Source organism: Triplophysa dalaica, chromosome 12 (assembly GCF_015846415.1).
Source record: "Triplophysa dalaica isolate WHDGS20190420 chromosome 12, ASM1584641v1, whole genome shotgun sequence".
NCBI classification, from domain to species: Eukaryota; Metazoa; Chordata; class Actinopteri; order Cypriniformes; family Nemacheilidae; genus Triplophysa; species Triplophysa dalaica.
In genome coordinates this window covers 2451125-2473903 of record NC_079553.1, presented here as the reverse complement: position 1 = coordinate 2473903, position 22779 = coordinate 2451125, and the positions used below count along the sequence as shown (strand labels likewise).

Genomic DNA, 22779 nt, shown 5'->3' with positions numbered 1-22779 from the left:
AACATAAAAGACTTTAAATAAGGTCCCACTACCGCTGTAGGATACATGGCTTAGTTTCTTTCAAATATGTATTGTTCAGACGTACATTCAAAGGGTTTCCGTACCATAACTTCCAGACTTTGACAATACCGTCTCTAAGACATGACTTTGAAGCCCTGGGAGGTCTGGGATGTTGAGATGTCAGTGGTGACTGGCTAACTCGCTATGTAAATCTGTTAAAACACTAACAGTGCATTTATTTATTTAATTAATTTAATTTTGTAATTACTATAATTGTTGTAATTATTATAACTGCAATATTTAATTTATATTCTATTAATTGGTTCATTTAATGTTGTGTGTTTTGTGGTATTGGGTCATAATCCAGTTTGTGTAGTATCTTGGGATACTCACAAAAAGAAGACTCAGAGAAGGCCATCATTCTCAATGGTCACTTATTGATGACCCATCACTTCTTCAGACATGCACACAAACCCTTCGTTACATCTCAAAGGGCTCATCTCTATTACACGATTATAAGTTTACATTCAATGGACTGAATATGAATTCTTGAACGTCAAAGGTCCGGTACAATTGTTATTACAAAACTTTTAATAAACATTTAAAACAACTTTAAATACACTTAAAAAACAAATCAACTCAATGTGAAGAGTTTATTTGGAAAAAACAGATAACTTAGTTTACAAAAATTCAATCATGTTTTTATTTTGTTAGTTAGTTCAAAAGAACAGAATTGCAGTTTAATTGATATTAATTTGAATGCACAATTAAACATTGTTTTGAACATATTTTTTTGCAAATCAACTCTTCATTTGCTAATCATCGTTTCATGACGTCATCTAGTCGTTCTTCCGTTTATTGTCTTAACTGTTACACACAGAACCATTATTTGTACCCTTCATTCTGAAGAGCCCTTCTTCACAGCCTCTTGCAGCGCTCCATACACAACGCGTTACTGCCCCCTGCTGGACAAATCTCAAAATCCACATACAACACTTGGTGGCGGGATATTTAAAATAGAAAAACACAAGACGAGCCCCTCCCGAAACCCTAAACCTAACTCACGTGAAAGGGAAGCATAATCTGATGGTAGCACAACATGTCAGAACAGCAGTGAACGATCATTTTAAATAATTTAATAATAAACAGAAACCGCAGAGGTAATGAGAAAAGTAGTTTCTGAAGTTAAAATACCTGAATATTCATAATTATTTTTTTGATGTCAAAGTGAAGAAAGTAACGTTGCTGAGTGTATATTTGTCGAAACTTTATTATGCCATGCTGGCCGTAACTTCACGTTGCATCGAACTTCCGGTGGACTAAAACGGGCTTTGCTCATAAAAAAGTTTTCGTTTCGTTTCATTGTATATTCATTTGATTCATTTTGACAAATTGTGATAAAACAAAACTTTAAACTGCAAGGAAATTTAATGTTTAAAAGTGTTTTCATTACTGTCTCTACCTCCTGCCATTCTCAATCACCTAGTGAAATCCATCCTATTTACGGCCTAAGCTCCTCCCACTTGCAGTTTGTGGCGTTAACTCCTCCCACCAGCAGTTCTCCTGGCTGCAGGCAGCCATCACTACTTGGAGTAGGGTGTTGGCCATAATTTACTTGTTCATGTAAATTCATTTCATCCATCCCATACTTCTGACTCCCAGTACACAATGCAGGTGGGACCCGTTCTCTTTACACAGTTTCAATCTTAGACCAAATACAGAAGATTTAATTCCCTATTAACTTTTTTGAGGCCGTGATGAAACTGCATATAAATTCTGTTTATTACATTCATAACTCTTGCTTGCGTACACTATTAATATTTTGATAAGTAATCTGTAAAAATGTTGCTGGAGAGGTTTCAATAAAGATTGAATTCCTTATAGGCTTTCTATCTTTCTCACTGGTTTTTACATTCAGGAACACAACTTAAATTCCATAAAAGATGATTGACAAATCAAAAACATTTTCCAAATATTGGTTATTATTCTGTTTTCATTCAAATTTATTTTATTGATATATTGGATATAATGTAATGTTATGTACTTAACTGGTACTCGACAATAAAAACTCTGATCACTACAGTGTATTTTTTTGTGCATTATTTTACCGTATGCATTCCTATAACGGCGCTTACAGTGAAAGTTTCAGTCCCATACTTTGCATGTCTTTCATTCTGAAGTTGTATATACATGTTCCGAAACAACATTTATACTGTGTCTCACTACAGGTGCTGGATACATTGCTTAGTTTCTTTTTAAAATGTATTTTATTTTCAGACAAAATTATATTAATTGGCATATTTAAATTCACATTGAGCATGTTCGGACGTCCATACAAAGGGCACGGCACAACTCATTTCCAGACTTTGACAATACCATCTCTAGAGGACGTGACTATGAAGCCCTGGGTGGTCTGGAAAGTAGCGATGTCAGTGATGATGTCATGATGGCCCACAGGGAGGGACTCGGGGCCACGGCGAGGTGTGTCTTCGGTGGATCCGCTCTTCTGCTTGCTGTGAATTTCCTGGTGAGGTTACGGGAGACAAAAATATATAAATACCCGCTGAACATCTCAATGTGAAATGAACAGACCAAGAAAATAAGGTAGTAGCTTCAAACCTGTACTACTTCCGTCCCCTCGATGATCTTGCGGTTGTAAAACACAGAAGGACAATGAAGAGAGTCATTCGCACCACCGGCGACAATGTACGACCTCTCGGGGTAGGCCAGATCCCAAAACCTGTAGAAAAATAATATATACTATGTATATTTCATAATAAATGTTCCAACAGTGATTTGATTCGCTAATAAAGCACACCTGATTCTCATGTCAGATCCAGCTGTCAGTAACAGAGGGTTTCCATCAGCGGGACTGCAGTATATCCCATTCACACTGTGAGGAGATGGCTGTAAAACGCAACAGATGGATCAGATCAGGTAGGGGTCTCTTAATGGGATTTGTTATGGAGAAGGTGACAACATACCTGCATCTCTGAAAGTGGAGGGGTGGAGCTGGCCCACAGCGTAAACTTCCTGTCTCCTGTCTCCATGTCCCACATGGACACCTCATTGTTACCTTGCACAGCTAAAGAGACAAGAAAACGTCTTTACTATCACATACTGTGTGATTGCATATCACTGTACATTTATTCAGTTAAAGGTGCTGTGTGTTATTTATTTGAGGATCTATTGATAGAAATGCAATATAATATACATAACTATGTCTTCAGAAGTGAATAAAGACCTAACATAATGAAGCTTTATGTTTTTATCTTAGAATGAGCTATTTCTCTCTACATACACCGCTGGTCCCCTCACATGGAATTCATCATGTTTCTACAGTAGCCCTAAACGGACAAACTGCTCTGCAGAGCCTGATTTGTAAATACGTTTTCACATTCGGCAAAGAAGCAAAAACGTGACCATATCTTAGTTCTGTGTCAGCCACCATAGTGCTTCAAAAGGGAGGGGCGAGGGTTGGAGTGAGCCATTGGTTGCAATTAGCAATCTCACCACTAGATGCCACTAAAATCTCCACATCTCCCCCACATTTAAGAAATCTTAATCTTGTCAGCTTTAGTATATGTGTAATGTATGAAACCCGGCACAATTAAAAAGGGGAATTTGATAAAGTTCAGTTTGGTTTAAAGAACAGAAGTTGACTCGCCTGCGATGACGGACGACTGGTAGAGTGGATGCATGAGCAGCCGCCTGATTCGAGCTCGGGTTGGATGGGAGTGGCTTGAAATTGGTAGCTGAAAGCGCATATCCCAGCATGCCATAGTGCCATTGCTTGTGCCTTTAAAGGGCAAAAACAAAAAAAGCTCTGTCAAGCTAAAATGTATTCTTTTAGAAGTTTATCAAATCTTACAGTTTACTTAAAGTGATACACAACATATGTTCATTTCTGAAGGGAAGCAGACTCACCCACACACAGCCAACACTGGTGCATGTCAACAGCGAAGGACGTAATGAGTCCCTGACGCAGGTCGTGACGGAGGGTCCAGGCATTGCTGTTGCTGCGGAGGTCCCAACCCACCAAGAAACCATTCACGGTGGCGTAGGCCAGCACCGTCTGCGGCCCGGAGTTAAAGTGATGAACGTCCACCACACAGCCCTCATCCTTCAGATCCAAAAACCTGAAAGAGACATAATGGCTCAGTTACCTGAACACCTGGGTGTGAGTTCTGCAAACATTCAAACACACCCAAAGGTTTCATGTTTCTCTTTATATGTTGGAACTGTTTCAAATGAATGTCTGTCAAATGAACAGAAGGTTTGAGTCTTGAGTTCTTTGCTGCTATAAAAATGAAAACAGCATTTGGTAGAAATCAGATGTGTTGCGCAAAATGAATTAACACATGAACACAGTGACATGCACAACTGAGACGTAAAGAAATCTAATTCAATCTGAATTACTGTACAGTAGGTTTGAATTATGTATACTTGTTAAGTACTTCAATAACGTCAATAACCTACTTTCTAACTCTGGAAATCCCACTTTCAATTGTCACAGTTCCTGAAATACTAGTTTTCTTGAATTCCATTTTGTGGTTCTTTTGTTTTTTGCTCACAATTCATCCTCGCCCATGATTTCTTTATGACATGATGCACCTCCCTTTCTCCCTCAGCCTTCTTTTCCTCTGTACTAGTCTTCTCCAAAACTAACATATAAAGCAAATCCTCACAATGGAGAGACTGGGATTAAGACCGGGGTAGGGTTACACCAGCCATTCGCAAGTTCTTTCTTACAGAAGATACAGAAAAGAATAACCCCCTTAAAAATAATCACATTTTGTATTTACTATAACATCCAAGAGAGAGACATAACCCCCTCGTGTCAGTATTTTGTTGAAAAACCTCATGCTTTAATGACGGCCATAAATCTCTTGGGATATGTCTCTACTAACTTTGCAGATCTAGACTTTGCAATATTTGCCCACTCTTCTTAGCAGAACTACTCAACTTAAGTTAAATATGATGATGACCTTTTGTTGAATGCGATTTTCAATGGGGTTTAAGTCTTTCACCTGTTTCTCCCTGTGGTCCATTTTGCTAAAAATGTTTTTATGTAAGTTCATCACCGACTCGGCACGCACAGTTGATGTGTATTGCATGTCAATGCAAGCCCTGTATTGTTATGAATATATTTCAATGCATCAAACATTTTGTCAGCGATATCTGTACACATGACAGAACATTTGAAACGCCCTTTTCAAGAGTGCACTGATAAAAACGTATGCATTTCAAGTTCCATTGCTAAATTATTTGTCATGACTACATTCATTTGTACTGAGAGTGCCACATCAACAAGTCAGTCAACCAAAATCCTTGCTGAATTCAATCTCCCTTGAGTAATCATAGCTTTGGTTCCCTTAAACAGTCATAGGAAGGTGGTTGCTATACATTTGCCCATGTGTAACTAGCCGTTAGCTTCTGCATTTAGGAACTGGATCAACTAGCTGAATGAGAATTCACGTGGACAACAGATAATTATATAACAAACAACCAGATAAGATGAAGGGTGTGCCCCTCTCTGCGTATAAAACCGCCCGTCTCTCCAGCATCAACATCACTCTTGATTCCTTCTTTGCTTGTTTGGAAACTCTACAGAAATCTGAGGTGAGTAAATGTCAGGTGGGGTTTGGTTCTAACAGACATATTTTAGGTCCAATTGGTGCAGTTTTAACGGGCTAAACTCAATTACTACCTGCTTTACAGTGAAGCATTCAATCACTACATCTGAACCACAACCGATGTACATCATTGGCTGCGCAAAGTCCTTGATTTCTGCTTTCTGAATTTTTTTTCTTCAGTTTAAGTGGAGGGCTTCAAACGTTTTAGGACGCTAAGTTTGTTATTATCCTTAAAGGTTTTTAATCTATATAAAAATTGTTTTTGAGACAAACTACTATTTGGTTACTTAAAGGAACAGTTCACCCAAAAATAAAAAAACTGAAAATCTGTATGAATTACTTTGATCTGATGGACACAGAGAAAGATCGTTGGATGAATGCTAGTAACCAAACAGTTCTTGGAAATCATTGACTGCTATGAAAGGGAAATTTGCTATATACATTTCTTTGTTCTGTTGAACATATTTTACAGAATGTTAGAAAGCAAACATTTCTGGGGCACTTTTGACTGCCGTTGTCATTTTTTCCTATTATGGTATTCAATGAACACCAAGAACTGTTTGGTCACAAGCATGCTTTGCTGATCTTGTGTCCTGTATTCATACAGAAATGAGTTTGTTCTCAAACAGTTGACAGCAGAGGTGTGGTCAGGGCGTTGGCCATAATTCACTCATATAAATGAATTTCTTCCATCCCCTACGTCTGACTCCCAGTGTACAATAGTTCTGTAACCTGTTCTGTATGCAAAGCTGATAGTGGGTGTGACACTTTCCATATCCTCTACTAACTGTCAATGCTAAATACAGTAGATGAATTACCTTTCTTTGTTTTCTTAGTCAACATGTCTCAAATTCAGAAAGCCATGGCAATGTTGATTGCCACCTTTCATAAATACTCTGGAAAGGAGGGAGACAAGACCACTCTGGCCAAAAACGAGCTCAAGGACCTGCTCAATGCAGAGCTGGGTGATATCTTGGGGGTAAGAGGCAACTGTTTCTTCTAAACATTTTCTTTGAACCGTTTCTGTACACTCATGCTGTCTTTAAAACTGAAATTCACAAGTGATTTCAATTTTCTGTTTGTTAAAGAAAGCAGATGACAAGGCAGCTGTCGACAAGATCTTTGAGGATCTGGATTCAGATGGTAGTGGCTGTGTGGACTTTCAGGAGTACGCCACTTTAGTCGCCTGCATTACTATGTTGTGTGATGAGCAGTTGGGTAAAAAGTGATTCAAAGAAAATGCTTGCTTACACTGATTTCAGTTCTGTTTAATGTATTCCCTACAACCTTGCATGTGTACACGGTTCATTTAACACTCTGTTGAGCAAACTGAGCCGTCACTGGGAGACAATGTATCAATAAAGATTGAATTTCTCACAAGCTTATTGTCTCGACTACTTTCTGTTATTTAGCACCACACAAACAAATCCTGAAAGGTTTAACTTCAATTCCAGGAAAAAAGGATATGTTTTGTTTTCATTTACACAGTGCTGACATATTTGGAATTGAGGTTAGGACAAGTGGGGTTAGTTTTTAATAAGACCTGCACACACCTGGTCTGACAGGACTGGACTTTGGGTGATTTGGGGGGCTTGTTCGCCTCCACTGCGAGAAGCTGGATGGAACCATTGTCTGATGCCACAGCGAGGTAATGTGACCCCTGGCAAAAGGTCAATGTTTTCACAAAGCCTCCAATCCGAGAATACGTCAGCACAGACCTGAAAAGATAATGTGGTGTTTATTGGGAACATTTTCCGTCAACATCACTGTTTCTACATCAGTATCATAAAATTGATTTAAATGCAGAAAGGCATTACTTGCTAAATAAAGCAATGAACTAGAGAATGAAGAATGACTAGAGAATGAAATGTGTTTAAATTAAAAAGTAAATGAACAAAGCTGTAGATAAAAAAAAAAATGTAAATTATATAAAGTTATGTCTGCTTCGGAGTAGTTTTGAGATATTGAGCTTCAAAGTTTTTGCATTTCATATAGCAAAAATGATATGGGGAACACATCTTTTTCATACAGTACATGAAAAAGACTATGGAATAGGTTTCTGTATCTGTAAAATCACTTCCTGTTTGGAATTATAAGGTTCTATCTGCAAAACATTGATTAAAGCTATACTTTTTCAAGCAACACAAAAAGTGTTGTGATAATGTGTTGACGTGTATAAAAAAAATGCAATTTCATAGCTTTATGATATTTATTTCATATTTTTGGACGCATAACTGCGGATCGCGATATGAGCATTTGTGATCATTTCTACATATCTAGCAGCCTTACATAACAGTAAAAAAAACGTAGAAAAGAGTCTTTGGAAGATATATCTCACCTTGTGGTGGTCGTCTTGCCCTCCATTTTCTGGCTGTCCCAGATTTTAACACTTCCATCATTTGAGCATGTTGCAAAAATGGAGTGTTCGTCTGAGACTCTGATTCGATTCACAGTGGCTTTGTGCTCGTGAAGATGGGCCACTAGGAGACCTTTTGGATGCCACCCTAAATTGCAATAGTTGGTCACCGTGGAAAAAATGAAAAGCTATTCTTACAGACACAACAGCAAAAACCAAACAAAGGTTGGACAAAGAGTGAACAATGTGACAGCTCTACCTGGCAACGGAGGTTTGCTTTCCCACTCTGCACTTTCCATCATCTGTTTGGCCATGCGCTCGGAGTTGCATTGCTCTCTCTTTTGCTGCACCAGCTGCTGCAGCTCTGCCTTGCATGTGGTGATGCGGCGTTGATACGTAGACGTTCCGGTTACGGACTGCACCACCTGAATAGTGGGGAGTGCTGTGGCTTTTCTGGGCTGCACGCCTCCGCTCTCAGGTACCTTTTGAGAGTGAAAAGGAAGTTAAAAGCTAAAATCCCGATTGTTGAAGCACATGCCATTTCTAAGGCAAATACAGCATATCAGGTAACTAATACGGCTCAACGGTTTAAGAGGCTACTGACTGCACTTGAATGCATTACAGGCAAATGCACAGTATCACTGGTGTTTCATGAAAGCGCGTCAATGTTGATAAATGAAAGATGTTAAAAGATGGCAAAAAGGGTGAAGGAGGTGAGTGCAGGACAGAGATAGAAGGAAGGGGGGATGGATAGCACACTGTCAGCTCAGTGGTCGACCTGGGCAGAGAATGAAACATGAGGGAGGATAAGAGTCTGTGAGGAACTCTACAGATAGTAGGTTCTCTCCACCCAGAGTTCCGTTGGGTTCCCCACCACTGCTCGGAACTAGAACATTAGGTACCGTCGGAGGTGTCGGGGCGGAGCTGGGCGTCTCCAGAGAACCGAACATGCTCTTCCACTCTTCGTTCAAGTTAGAATCCTGTTTCGTATGTTTGCGAGCTGAAGGGGAAAAAGAATCCATTTTAAAAGCCGATTTTTGACACAAGACACTTTTTTTTTTTTTTTTACATTCAATGCTCCATTAAAATAATAACAAGCAGACTGGCATATGGAAAAAGTCAGGCAATAAATTTATAAATGTTCAACACAAATTATATGAGTTAATATTATTATAGTTAATATTAGTTAACTGAAAATAGTATCAAGGCAAAAAATCTAATGTTATTTCCCAAACAAAATTAACTTAAGTGTGACAAATTTTTATCTCAGCGAATAATATCTCACTTTTTGTACAAAGCAAACCACCCACAGTTTTGCTGCCATACAGTTATAAAGATGCAAATTGGTTCTCATTTTACTATGTTTGTGAAATTTTCTCAAAACATTAATCAATATGACATTATAAAAATGTGTAATATCTAATATTCGTGCCTCTCAAATGCCCATTATGCCTTAGAAGTCCGGGAAAAAATGAGAGGAAGCTCCTGATTTTGGATTTATAAACATTTCAATGAATTAATTTGTCACACACACGAAAACGACACATCTTTAAATTTGTAACAAACCGACTGCAACAAAAAGCATTATTAGTATTATTGTGTATGAATTATTTATATTATCTGGTAGTTGACATATATAACATAAATGCGCCCTATGGAGTGACATGGCACATGTTTAGAAAACAAACTGTAAATAATATATTATTTTATATGACGAATATAAAATAACATAAAATAGATTTTTCTTCATTGTTAGTGTTTAACATTTACAGTATATTTGTCAGCTACCAAATTGTGAATTCGCAGTTCTGAGAAAGGTCTGAGTTAGTCAAGGTGTAAGATGTAAACGTAACACCAAACAGAAGTCAAGAACTAGCAATATACCAGAGACAGTATTGATGAAATCTGTACACAAATAAAAAATATAATGCATTAATTTCAATGGTAAACCAATGGAATGACTGGGCTTAATTAACTAAAGTACAGTAATAACGGCAGCGTGCAGCACACCTCTTTTGTCTTCTGACTCCTGCTTGGGTTTGATAAGGTCCACCTGTCGGCCGGTGATGCCCAGCGTTCCGAGATCAATAATTCCGCTGTGAGCACCATCATTCAGGTGACTCTGGTCTATGATGTTGGCTTTGGCCTTGTTGGACTTGAGCATGAAATCTTTGAGAGCCAAAAGCTTGTCCTCCTCAGCTTCTGTCATTCCCTGAAAGAGATCACATGATTAGAGCTTAATGTGATCAGTGGTCTCCTGGCTCAACATCTTTGGGTTAAAGGGAAAGTTCACCCAAAAATTCAGTCATCATTTACTCACACTCTCGTCGTTTCAAACCTGTATGACTTTCTTCCTTCCATTGAACACAAAAGAAGATATTTTGAAGAATGTTGGCCCCCATAACTTCTACTGTATGGAAACAAAACCAATGCAAGTGAATGGAGGCATGTTTCCAACATTCTTCAAAATATCTTCTTTTGTGTTCTGTGGAAGTAAGGAAGTCATACAGGTTGAGTAATTGATGACAGAATTTTATTTTTGGGAGAACTTTATTTGATGAATTATATGAATTTTATTTTGCTTGAAATGTGGAATTCCTGAAACAACAAGGGATGTTACCACAAGAATACTTTACTTGCTGTAAATTGTTTATTCAAGATGCAATTAATAAATTCTAAATACTTTATCTTTACTTTAATAAATAAATCGTTCACCGTTTTAATGTATGACAAAAATTTTGTTAGTCTAATGCTAAGTTCCCTTTTAAGTAACCGTGTACATTAACAAGTATACATGAAATACAACTACAGAAACAGCGGGGCAGAAAATGTAGGAAGGTTTCTAACACCTGTGACAGAAGTTTCTTAAGCAGCTGAGCAATCGCAGGGTCCTCTGGAATGGGGCATTCTGGGATGGAGCCGTTGCGTTTTTTTTGCCGGAGCAGCAGGTGTCGGAAGAGGTTGCCGATGTCTTTGGAGCGCAGTGCATAGTCGAAGATGGAACGACTCACTGGCTCTTTCAGCACGCTGAGCAGCACGATCTTTATATCAATCTGCCAATATCAGCAAAAAAACGTGTCATCAATACATACCGAATAAGACTAAATAAAGATTCAACTGCGAACCCTAATTAAAATCTTTCTCCAAACACTACGATGAATGACCTTCAATAAATATTGAGTTCTTGAGAAAGAAAACGCTTATTTGTAAAGGCTGAAAATCGAAGAATGTAAAGGATGACCATGATGTTTTCTTACCTGTATAATAGGCTGGGTGATGAAGGGATTGAGATGGGGCATGAGTTTGCAGTAGACGTCAGCGATGTTTAGATGCTGAGCAACCACCGTGATGAAACCCACAGCTCCATAGCGGATCCACAGATTGGGGTGACACGAGAAAGGAGCTTTGGGATAGTAACATTGTAATTAATACAGAATAGATTTACAAAGCCGACTGCATATACTTAAGAAATACAAGACAAGATTATTTCTCTCACCAATATCACTGACAAACTCATAGATGTGAGGCTTCTGCAGCAATCCCAGTTGACACATGAAAGTAAGAGCGTTGAGCGCTTTATAAATGACAAACTCCTCAACATCACTCAGGCCCTGCTGCAGAAGAGGCTTCAGGATGGAGGAACTCTGCCAGCCCACATATGCTGCGACACCTTCAGGGAGGACAATATCTGGTTACCAGGGTGCTAAGAGTATGTTTCTGACTCGTTCAAGTGGCTTCAAGCATGGTTCTAGCACAGAATTATGGAAGATCAATTGCAAGAACGTTGTGGTGGCAGCTTACCCACTATGCTGTCGAAGAAAGCCCCACGGAGGTGCCAGTCATTTTTGTCATTGAGGAAGGTGATCATGTGGGAGAGGAGCACGTCGTTGGCCTTCTGCCGGCCGAAGAACACGCAGAGGCGCGTGATGCCGTTCTCCATCAGCGTCTGTTTGACGATGTTCTCCGGATCGCTCAGTAAAGTCACAACCTTCTGCTGAACCATCTCATGTAGTGCCTGCAACTCTACAGACAAGAGATGAATAATCTCCACAACGGACGCATAAGTCTGAATCTCAGTTACCAATATTTACCCGAATCGTAGTTTTCATTGGGGTGAAGGATTTCTTCTGTGTCTTCTCCATTTACGTCTTGTTCAGAGCTCAAATTGTTCTCTTGCACGAGCTCCAGAAAACGCAGAGCTGTCTCAGCTAAGTGAGCTATGTTTTCTATAGAAACCACAACACATTAGGTTGATCATTCATTATCATCATCATGTTTTTATCTTTCATGTATATATTTACGTTGAAATCCACTTGAAACATGCTTTTGCAGCCCATTTTCCTTACTGACACAATTTAACAATAGGCCCTTTTCACATGACCTCACACATCTTCCGTTCTGCCGCTTAGTAGTGTAGCGTTACTTCCGCTAGCGCCTCAGAATGGACTTTACCAAGTCCCTTCCACAGCTGCCACAAATACAGCAAGATGATGTACAACATCATGCAGACACATTTTCGCTTACGACACGATCAAAGCTAGATAAAGGATACAAATTCTTCGTTCAACAGTACCTGTTTGATTATGAAGGTAAGTATTTGGTTTTCCTTTTGTGTTAGCAAAGGTGCTATGATAAGAACTTGAATACGTGTTCTGTCAGTCTTATTTTCACTGTTGTTAAATTTCAGCGCGACGGCAAAACAGAAGTTTTCTTCTTCTTCTCCGTCTTTGTTTTAAGACGGATGTTATGATACACTGCTTTGAGAAAAGGCGGAGGGTAAATAACGTCATTGTGAAAAGGGCGTATAGATTGTGAAAAATGGGCATTACAAAGTAAAAAGATGGCAGATAGAGCAATTAGAAGAAAGAGGAAAAAGATGGATTGATGATGACATCATCTAAAAATGGTGCCAAAAAAGTAAATAGGCTTCATTTGACTTAGAATTTTCATTTTTAGGTGAACTATCACTGTCACCATCTTGTCCTTTCAAACCTGCATGATGTTCCTTCTTTTACAAAACACAAAAGAAGGTATTTGGAAAAATGTCAGTAACCGAACAATGGCAGTACCCATTGACTTATATTGTATAGACCGTTGTCTGGTTACCAACATTCTTCAAAATATAGACAAGTCAGTGGGTACTACCGTTGTCTGGTTACCAACATTCTTCAAAATATCTTCTTTTGTGTTCTGTAAAAGAAAGAACGTCATGCAGATTTGAAATGAGAAAAGGGTGCCTAAATGATGACAGAATTGTCATTTTTAGGTGAACATTCACTTTATCACACAAACAATTCCTTCTATTTTACCCGCATAAGCAAGTCTGACAATCGTGGCTTCATCTTGGGCCAAGTGTGCAATCCCAGGCAAGATGTATTCCGGGTAGATATTAACGTCGTTCCGAGGAACCTCCTTGACCAGCGCGAGCACTTTGGTCAGCGTGCGCACGGCTTCAGCCCTGACGCGGGGCATGGAGTCGTTGCAGAAGTGCAGCAGGTACGGTGTGATTCTGTCCAGCAGTATCGCCACATTCAGCCGACCTGCCAGATGCAGTACCAGCTCCAGCGCAGCCAGCTTGGAATCGCAAAAGCGCAGCGTCTGGAGACAGGAAGTGATCACAGACACCAGCACCACCAGACCCTGCTCCTTGGAAGAACTAAGCTCTTCAGATGCCTTCTCCTGTTTTTCTGGTTTCCCAGCATCCCCGCACAGGTTGTTGAGAATGTTCTCCAGGTTCTTACGGATCACCAGCACCCTTTCGTCAGCGGACTGGAAGGTCTCCTTGGCAAACTGGGCCATGTAGGGTTGGAGGAAGGTGTAAAAGATTTCTGGGAAAGCTTTGCCTCGCTGATGTTTCAGGTATTCTTCGGCCGTCAGACGTTTTTCTGGTTCTCGCTGTACCATTTGCAACACCTAGAGATTCAAAGGACGTAAGTTAGCATGAGTTTAGGGAAACGAATGCTAAACATCTATAGAAAGGAATGTAAAGGAAATTGTACCAGCTCTCTTATACATCGATCCTCAATTTTCATCAGCACTTGTTCGGTTTGGAAATGTCCGTTACGGTAAGCCAGCAACTGTGAGAGATCGAACAGTGGAACTCCTTCTGTGAATAGCTCTGCAATCACACATCCTGAAAAAGAAAGAATACAACAATGTCAATGCAGAATCAGACGTCCCATTATATTCCACGACCATCGTGACAACATTTATACCAGCTGAGAAGATGTCCATGGGCTGCTTGAGCTCTCCTCTGGTCCTCTGGCCACTGCTGGAGAGATCCACAAGCGGAGTTGTCTGGTCGCTTTCTGTTGCAAACATGCTGCCATCCACAAATCTTTCGGGAGCGATGTAGCACGTCCTCCTCCTCGACGTGTCGAAAAAGTAGTTGAAATCTGCAGGGTTGTCCTCTGGCAAGTACGTGGGTTTAAAACTAGCAAAGTCCGTAAGCAGCACCCAGTTCCAGCTTGTTACCATCACGTTCTCGGTTTTAATGTCGCCGTGACGCACACCGGATTTATGGGCCTGATCCACAGCATTGAGGATCTGGAAGGCGATCCACTTCTTCTCCACGTTGTTGAGGAATGGACGTGTGCTGATGCGGTCGTACAAGTTATCACGCACGTACTGGCGAAAGAGAATGGCTGCTTTTTCGGTGAGCGTGGCTTTTTGAAAAGGGAGACAGTTTTGACAAGAGTGCAGTCGGATTTTCAGCTCCTCCAGCTCCTGCTTGTAGCTGGTCAGGGGCAGGGAGGGGTCCTGGATCGCGAAGACCTTAACCACCACCAAACCCTCTCTATGTTTGGCTCGGGCCACTTTGAAGAACCGTGTACTGCCCAGGCTCTTGTCATACTCGTAATCATGGATGTCTGAGAAGTAACTGTCCACTGCGAGTATTTGCGATGGAGCGATTCCTGCGAGCTGATTCCCCATCTTACTGGGTTAGAGATGGTCGTCCACAAGACAATTCTCTACCTAATAGGGATTAGATAGACAGACAGAGAGACAGAAAAATCATATTTAATTTATATGACTAGACGGCTGGATATTTGTCATCAAAACACATGAAGTACTTTCATTTTTTCTACAGTTAACTGTGCTAAATTGTGGTATACTGTATTGTAGTATACTGTAGTCTATTAAATGTCATACCGTAGTATACTATATATATATATATATATATATATATATATATATATATAAGTATTATGTCATAATGAATATGTTAAATGGATTAACAGTAATAAATACTGTATTCTTTTCTGTTTACTATAGCAACAGTGTAAAACAGTATTTTCATATGGGAAGACTCTACCTATACTGGAAAAACAATACACTATTTTAAATAATATTTGCAAGATAATAAGTAATGCATTACACTATTTAACTGCTATTTTACATTATATGAATAGCTGAATTATTTAACATTAATTATACATGTATAATTCAAACAAGCATTATAACATTATTTACAAGTAATATACAGGGAAACATATTTTCGTTGTGTAAGGGTTGTAACAGTTATAAATCTTTCTTTACATGATTACTGAAAATGACTTGGAATTCCAGTATTAATATATAAAAGACGTGTAAAATCATGTTATGCATCAGTTGTGTCCGGTGTCTACTTTGTATCACATTACAGTGTCATGAGACATGAATTGCTGCATCATATCTGTTAGCAACAGTAGCTAAAATGACACCAAAACTCAAAGCAGATGCATTATTGTTATGTTCTCTAAATATAAACTATCAGTGACATATGTTATGTGTATAATGAAACATTAATGTAAATATAAACATTTTGTTTACCTGATGTTCGGGTCCCAGCGTTGGCAAATAAAAACAGGTTAGCTGGACATCTTGTTCATTTCTTTCGGACTCAAAAGACGATCTACATCTTAAACGCGTTAATACTAACGATACTAGCAAAATGTACGAAATGATACAAAATACAGACACTGACGTCAAAGATCAGATCCGTTTGTTATTATATCAGAAGTGAAATGAGGGATAAGATTGTGACAGCATTGGCTGATACGGGATCTGATCGTGACTCATTACAGGCACGCTATTGGAGGGATGCGTTGCACGGCTGATCCTAGATCAGCGGAGCGAACCGGAAACCGGAAGAATAATCCGGAAGTTTCGGACTTTTATCGTGGAGTCGTTTGACGCGGCTACGATGATTCTGACTTCAATACTTTGCAAGGTTGTTTTTTCTTTGAACTCTTTAAAAAGACTTCTTTTGACAACATGGTGCTTTTTAGAGGGCTAAATAGATTTTTAACCCCGACTAAGTTTGTCACTCCAGCACGGGTAGATAAATATTTTTATATACTTAATTTTCTCCTCGAATTTTAATGCAAAATCGTTTATTTAATTATTATAATGTCTCAAGTGTTGTGTATTGATTTTATAGTTTGGAAAAAATGTATTATATATACATTTAGATCTATATAGATCTATATAGATATATATAGATATATATATATATATATATATATATATATATATATATGTGGGCTACTAAAATGTTCGAATGAATGGGAATATATAAAGTGACACACTGGGATGGATAATAATGCACGTAAACATGATTGACGTTTTACACCTTTTGTCTTCCAAAAAATACAAATTGATTTAAATATTAAACTAACTTTGAATATTTGTACTTATTGTGCATACGTGGTTTACCTTCTGAAAGTATTTATGACCTTTGACCCACTTCCAACAGTTTCTTTGTAGTCTGCTTCTGGTTTAGCCTTATCTTTAAAAATCTGAAATATTTCTTGTTTGCATCCTCAGTTATTTGGAAATGGGACAAACAATTTATACCAGAGCAGTTCCTCTCCAGCTGGATTCTTTCCAGCGTCTGAAGGTGTTATGCTTCCTCCAGGGACCTTTCAAAACAAGGTGGCCTTCATCACAGGAGGGGGCACTGGACTCGGGAGAGGCATGACCGCCAATCTATCTGCTCTGGGGGCACAATGTGTGATAGCCAGCAGGTTAGTCATCCATCTTTCATCTATATCTATGGTGTTGCGGTAATGTTTTGTCAACTAAGTAACATCCATAGCTTTAATAATGTAAAAAAAGTCAATCTGTTATTGCAGAAAACTTGACGTTTTGAAGAAAACCGCTGATGAAATTTCACAGCAGACAGGAAACAAGGTACATGGATATTATTGCACAGGTTGCATTTAAATTCAACTTGGTGTATCAGGACCGTTGTGATTTTTGTTGAATTAATCAAATGTATTTATTTGTTTCATATGATAAATGTGTTGATGTTTAAGGTTCATGCCATCCAGTGTGACGTGAGAGATCCAGCTTCAGTGGAGGCTGCTGTTAACCAGCTTGTCAATGATGTCGGTCTACCTGATGTAGGTTCAAGTCCTCAAATCCACATTAAAGAAACAGTAGATTCTCCAAACACATAAAACTCCTAGATCTGACTAAGCCTGCAGATTTTGATATGATCCCCTCTTTGGTTCTCTGTGCCACAGGTGGTGATAAACAATGCTGCTGGAAACTTCATCAGCCCCTCAGAGAAGCTTTCACCTAATGCCTGGAAAACCATTACTGACATTGTCCTGAACGGCACGGCCTACATCACACTGGAGGTTGGAAAACGTCTCATTAAAGCTGAGAAGGGTAAATACTATATTCATAAGGTTATAGAAAATAATTTATTAATAACTTGAGCATGTTTACATTATTTCCACATGTATATTTAATGGGAATATGAAATATTGTATGTTTAATGGGAATATGAAATATAGTATGTTTAATGCGAATATGAAATATAGCATGTTTAATGGGAATATGAAATATAGTATGTTTAATTGGAATATGAAATATAGTATATTTAATGCGAATATGAAATATAGTATGTTTAATGCGAATATGAAATATAGTATGTTTAATGCGAATATGAAATATAGTATGTTTAATGCGAATATGAAATATAGTATGTTTAATGCGAATATGAAATATAGTATGTTTAATGCGAATATGAAATATAGTATGTTTAATGCGAATATGAAATATAGTATGTTTAATGCGAATATGAAATATAGTATGTTTAATGCGAATATGAAATATAGTATGTTTAATGCGAATATGAAATATAGTATGTTTAATGCGAATATGAAATATAGTATGTTTAATGGGAATATGAAATATAGTATGTTTAATGGGAATATGAAATATAGTATGTTTAATGCGAATATGAAATATAGTATGTTTAATGCGAATATGAAATATAGTATGTTTAATGCGAATATGAAATATAGTATGTTTAATGCGAATATGAAATATAGTATGTTTAATGGGAATATGAAATATAGTATGTTTAATGCGAATATGAAATATAGTATGTTTAATGCGAATATGAAATATAGTATGTTTAATGCGAATATGAAATATAGTATATTTCATAAAAATATGAAGTTTCGTATATTTAATAATAATAAGAAATAAAAATATTTTTTTTATATTTTTGTTTGTTTTGTTTTTTGATTTGTACAATTTTTTTTAGATTTGATTAGTTAGTATGACCACTAGATGGCAGTTACCTGAAGTTTCCTGTGGCTTCTTGCACATCCCATATGTAATATGTTGGAAATGTTCCATAAATTTAAAAAAATCACTAAAGACATTTTTCCAAGTACAATAGTACAGAAAGTGGCATGTAATCTATTCAGATGCCTTGGCTCCATGTGTGATTTTTATCTCTTTTTTTTCTATAGTAATTACAAATGTTTAATTACCCTATGAAGTCGAAGTGCAATATGCATTATGCACTGAACATTTTGGACACACACTATATTTCCTGATAAAGTTAAAAAGACTTTGAATTGGTTTGTATCTATTTGAAAAGGTGCTGCCTTTTTGGCCATCACCACAATCTACGCTGAGAGCGGCTCTGGGTTTGTCGTACCAAGCGCTGCGGCTAAATCTGGAGTCGAAACGCTGTGCAAGTATGTACCCCCTATTTACCTCCAGAGTCAGACAGCATTTCAGGTGGCACTCGCTTAGCAGGCTGTGGCTTCATTTGAGGCGAATGTCAAATGTCCTTCTAATCTATTTTTCAAGGCCTGCATACATTAACATAATGAAGGTGGCGGTTTGTTTCATTTACATTTTAATTGTGTGATGGGATCTTGATCTTTTTCCCTTACGGGGGTTGGATCATGATTAAGGGATGCTAAATATTCCAAGAGTAACAACAGGGAAAAACAACAACAGATTATTTACCTCGGAGCTCTGCTCGGTATCTTATTATAAAGATATTCTCTCATGACATGTTTGACCATTTTCAAAGTAAAATGTCTATTGTTATATGAAATAGTAGATTTGATGCCAATTCATGAGCACACGATGGACTACACGTAGAATGCATGCTTTTCTGTCATAGGTCTTATTTTCTAATGGTTTTGATTCCACGGAGAAGTTATACATCTTAATAACTGATTATTTGACATATAAGTCAATTTGACATATGCAGTAGTATCAATTTTTGCCTTTTTTGTAATTACACGATTAGACAAAGTACTTTTATTGAATACAGCTTTTATCGATTGTATCTTCTTTGAAGCCTTTCAAACGCTTCATAATGCTGTACCGTCATGCACCGTCATACCCCTGTTTGATAAACCTCACAGTCGAGTCGGTCTCCGGGAGATAATGGCACTTGAAGCGGTGATGTCTGATAGATATGATGACCAGATATCCCTGGAATTCATGGGACAAATTCCGGATCAGTCAGAACCAGTGTGAAAGGTCTGAATTGAATCATTGTGTGTCCTCAGATTGTTTCTCTCATACCCACAGGTCTCTTGCAGCAGAGTGGGGCAGATACGGTATGAGATTCAATGTCATTCAGCCCGGACCAATCAAAACCAAGGTATTGTGCTCATAAAAAAGATGAATGAATAAGCAAAGAATAAGACCCTTATTTTGTTAAATAATTTACTTGCATGTCTTTTAAAAACACCTCAATATATTTGGCAAGCCGAATGTGCTTTTAATCATTCTCAGGATATACATTTTTGATATCAAGAATTATAATTTTTACTAGTAAAATGTAATTGTTGATATCAAAAATTAATATCCTGAGAATGATTCAAAGCTAATTCTGCTTGGCAAATATTTTGAGGTGTTTTTAAATACATGCGAGTAAATTATCTAACAAATTAAGGGTCTTGTAGAATGGAATACTACTAGTAACAATTGCTATTACATTTTCACTAGTAAAAATGTGATTTCTTGATACAATTATTTTTATTTTAACTAGTAAAAAATATAATTCTTGATATCTGTAATTGCGTTATTATTAGTTAAATAACACAATAGGCTGCCATTCAAATTTCAGATATAAAAAATGTATTTCTTACATGTTTAAAAAATATTTCAGATATCAACGCAATTCTTACTAGTAAAAACCATAAATTTTGATAGTCAGATTAAGAGATATTAAGAATTAAGTTTTTTACTAGTTGAAATTACATTTTTGATGTCAAGAAATTATATTTCTGTGAGTGTTGGCGTGATTGTTGATATCAAGAATTCATATTTTTACAAGTGAAAATGAAATTACCGATATCAAAAATAGCAATTGTTACTAGTAGAACTTATATTCTTGATATCAAGAATTATATTTTTTTACAAATAAAGCTAATTCGGATTGCCATACAATATACCCGTGCCCCTGCTTACAGCACCCCCTATCTTTCTGAAGGGTGCTTTTAGCAGACTGGATCCCACGGGCATGTTCGAGAAGGCTATGATGGATAGGATACCCACGGGTCGTTTGGGCGCTCCAGGAGAGATCGCCAACCTCGCCGCCTACCTCTGCAGCGATTATGCCAGCTGGGTGTCAGGCGCGGTGAGTTCGGTGACCTTGCATCTCTCTGGGCAAGAGCGCATCCAACCATCTTCCCCCATAGGGCCTCTCCTTTTACAGCCAAAAAAAGACAGAGCCAAGGGCATAAACTGCCACCCTCTCCCTCTATATTACTCTCTGTGATGGGTAGCGGAGGGAAATTGTGGAGGATTAGAAGAGACCGTTCTCTAGAGATCGATATACACAGGCTGACACATTACTGTAATGGCCCTAAAGTTAAGGATCTCTGACAGAGAATCTCATTATCTGTTTTTACAACTTTTGCAGCTTTAATGACTCCCCTGTCCTTGCAGGTCATCAGAATGGATGGAGGTGAATACGTCTCCATGGCTGGAGAGTTCAATGAACTGAAGAAGGTGATTTTACCTCAGTCTAACACATGTGTAGAACAGGGAGTAATGATTACTTCATCTGTTGACCTTGATTTTACTTGGCAGGTCACAAAAGAGCAGTGGGCCATGATGGAGTCAATGATCAGAAGCACAAAAGGATCTTAGACCTGCTAAGACAGAATTCCCATTGTGAAAGTGCAGTAACAGTTCTAATGTCTTCTGTTCTTATTGAGTATACCTCAAAATGTATAATGTCTCAATATTGTTGAACCAGAAAGTCTATCAATAGATAGACAGTCCTGCCTTAAAATGCTGTTGTAAAGTCTACTTTACGCTGTCCCATCCAATGGTAACAAACTTGGGTGCATGTGAACTTGTCTTTACAATCTTGACTGTCGTTATTTTAATGCATCCTCTAAAGTCGCAATTGATGAGCATTACATTTCAACAGCTTTCTGACTAATTCAAATGTGCTGTATTTTTCATTATGCTTGTTATATTTGTCAAATATACAGTAGAACAATCCAACAAATTTTGCATTGATCTTTCTTCATAGAACTATATAATGCCATTCATCGAAAAACGCCGTAAATGATAGCAAACACGTTTTTTTTATTTGATTGTTTAAAGCTTTGAACGTCATTTTGTACCTGTTTTCATTTAAATTTCACATGAAGATACTCTAGTCTAGAGTGTTTTCTTTTTGTCATCGTTGGGTCCTAGATTAAAGTGCCATTGACCAGAAACATTTCAAAAACACATTACTGCTTATCAATACTGCTTATTATATCACCATTTATTAGCTAGTGCAAGATTGTGACAAACCTTTTGATTGTTGGGGAAACAGGACAGATTGTGGCCCTTAAATGTCTTTATAAAATGCTTTAATTCAGTTCTGTCTGTCCAAAAGTTATGGTGCCTTTCTTGATATGTCAACTTTATGACTGGGATGCTGTTGCTGGGGTTTAACCTGCATAATTCTTTGATATTATGTAATGAATATATAAAGATTGTGTAGTATAGATAAGCACATAGAAATCCTACATTTCGATTAATTAAATAAGTGGTATTCAGAAATATATACCAGTTTGCTTTATTGATAATTGAACTTGCATGTTTGTTTGGGCACATTTAACATGGTTCATTTCACAAACTTGCTCATTTTATGAGTTATTTATATGGACATATTGGTATATAATATTTTATATGATATATTTTCTGATTATGTACAGGTTATATGTAGGTTTTTGATCATTCAGGGCGTCAAGTTTGTGTACCCCACTCTATGATTTAATACAGTGTCGCTGTCCTTCCAAGACCTCTGATGTCCAAATTTGTTTTAGGAAACAAAAAAAAACACAGTACTGTTTTAAAAATTAAATACTGTGTTGACAAAGTTGACAAGCACTTTTTTAACCTTTATGTTATGTATTTGCAAAACCCAGTGACAAACATAAAGGGTGACTAATAATAACGGTTTATGTGTGGAAGGACAGCAGCAACATCTAGTCTTGAGATTTTAGTTAAATGTGGATTAGAATTCTC

General features: G+C 37.7%; 3 protein-coding genes across 6 annotated transcripts; 2 read left to right on the top strand and 1 right to left on the bottom strand.

Moving 5' to 3' along the window:
* Positions 1-1979: 1979 nt before the first annotated feature.
* Positions 1980-16000, bottom strand: pik3r4 (phosphoinositide-3-kinase, regulatory subunit 4). 2 transcript variants are annotated; one of them, XM_056762851.1, is made up of 21 exons: positions 15805-16000; positions 14208-14967; positions 13992-14125; positions 13302-13905; positions 12084-12218; positions 11794-12015; positions 11489-11662; positions 11250-11395; positions 10842-11045; positions 10003-10204; positions 9877-9897; positions 8895-8992; positions 8252-8474; positions 7975-8140; positions 7190-7354; positions 3928-4139; positions 3668-3799; positions 2985-3085; positions 2819-2907; positions 2620-2740; positions 1980-2524 (listed from the first exon to the last, which is right to left on the bottom strand). In XM_056762851.1, the coding sequence occupies exons 2-21, from the start codon at positions 14923-14925 to the stop codon at positions 2354-2356; spliced, it is 4038 nt and encodes a 1345-aa protein (XP_056618829.1). In that variant the 5' UTR covers positions 14926-14967; positions 15805-16000; the 3' UTR covers positions 1980-2353. The 2 variants fall into 2 exon arrangements, with proteins under 2 accessions (XP_056618829.1, XP_056618830.1); XM_056762852.1 differs by lacking the exon at positions 9877-9897.
* On the top strand, positions 5512-7016 carry LOC130433133 (ictacalcin-like). Its single transcript, XM_056762853.1, has 3 exons — positions 5512-5622; positions 6473-6615; positions 6725-7016. Exons 2-3 carry the CDS (start codon positions 6478-6480, stop codon positions 6863-6865), a joined length of 279 nt encoding a protein of 92 aa, XP_056618831.1. The 5' UTR covers positions 5512-5622; positions 6473-6477; the 3' UTR covers positions 6866-7016.
* Positions 16001-16151: 151 nt separating the features above from the next.
* On the top strand, positions 16152-22332 carry decr1 (2,4-dienoyl CoA reductase 1, mitochondrial). Of its 3 annotated transcripts, XM_056763099.1 has the most exons (10): positions 16180-16311; positions 16801-17000; positions 17109-17166; positions 17292-17378; positions 17502-17649; positions 18878-18977; positions 19831-19903; positions 20738-20884; positions 21196-21258; positions 21340-22297. In XM_056763099.1, exons 1-10 carry the CDS (start codon positions 16249-16251, stop codon positions 21397-21399), a joined length of 999 nt encoding a protein of 332 aa, XP_056619077.1. In that variant the 5' UTR covers positions 16180-16248; the 3' UTR covers positions 21400-22297. The 3 variants fall into 3 exon arrangements, with proteins under 3 accessions (XP_056619075.1, XP_056619077.1, XP_056619074.1); XM_056763097.1 differs by having other exon boundaries at positions 16152-16204; positions 21196-22332; XM_056763096.1 differs by having other exon boundaries at positions 21196-22310.
* Positions 22333-22779: the final 447 nt, after the last annotated feature.

Excerpts from the sequence above, each read along its gene's own strand:
- LOC130433133 (XM_056762853.1), top strand. The coding sequence starts at position 6,478 with ATGTCTCAAATTCAGAAAGCCATGGCAATGTTGATTGCCACCTTTCAT. Across the intron at positions 6,616-6,724 it reads AGCTGGGTGATATCTTGGGG|AAAGCAGATGACAAGGCAGC; the intron begins GTAAGAGGCAAC and ends TGTTTGTTAAAG.
- pik3r4 (XM_056762851.1), bottom strand. The coding sequence starts at position 14,925 with ATGGGGAATCAGCTCGCAGGAATCGCTCCATCGCAAATACTCGCAGTG. Across the intron at positions 14,126-14,207 it reads CATGGACATCTTCTCAGCTG|GATGTGTGATTGCAGAGCTA; the intron begins GTATAAATGTTG and ends TTTCTTTTTCAG. Across the intron at positions 13,906-13,991 it reads ATCGATGTATAAGAGAGCTG|GTGTTGCAAATGGTACAGCG; the intron begins GTACAATTTCCT and ends TTGAATCTCTAG.
- decr1 (XM_056763096.1), top strand. The coding sequence starts at position 16,249 with ATGGTGCTTTTTAGAGGGCTAAATAGATTTTTAACCCCGACTAAGTTT. Across the intron at positions 17,001-17,108 it reads CAATGTGTGATAGCCAGCAG|AAAACTTGACGTTTTGAAGA; the intron begins GTTAGTCATCCA and ends CTGTTATTGCAG. Across the intron at positions 19,904-20,737 it reads CCGGACCAATCAAAACCAAG|GGTGCTTTTAGCAGACTGGA; the intron begins GTATTGTGCTCA and ends ATCTTTCTGAAG.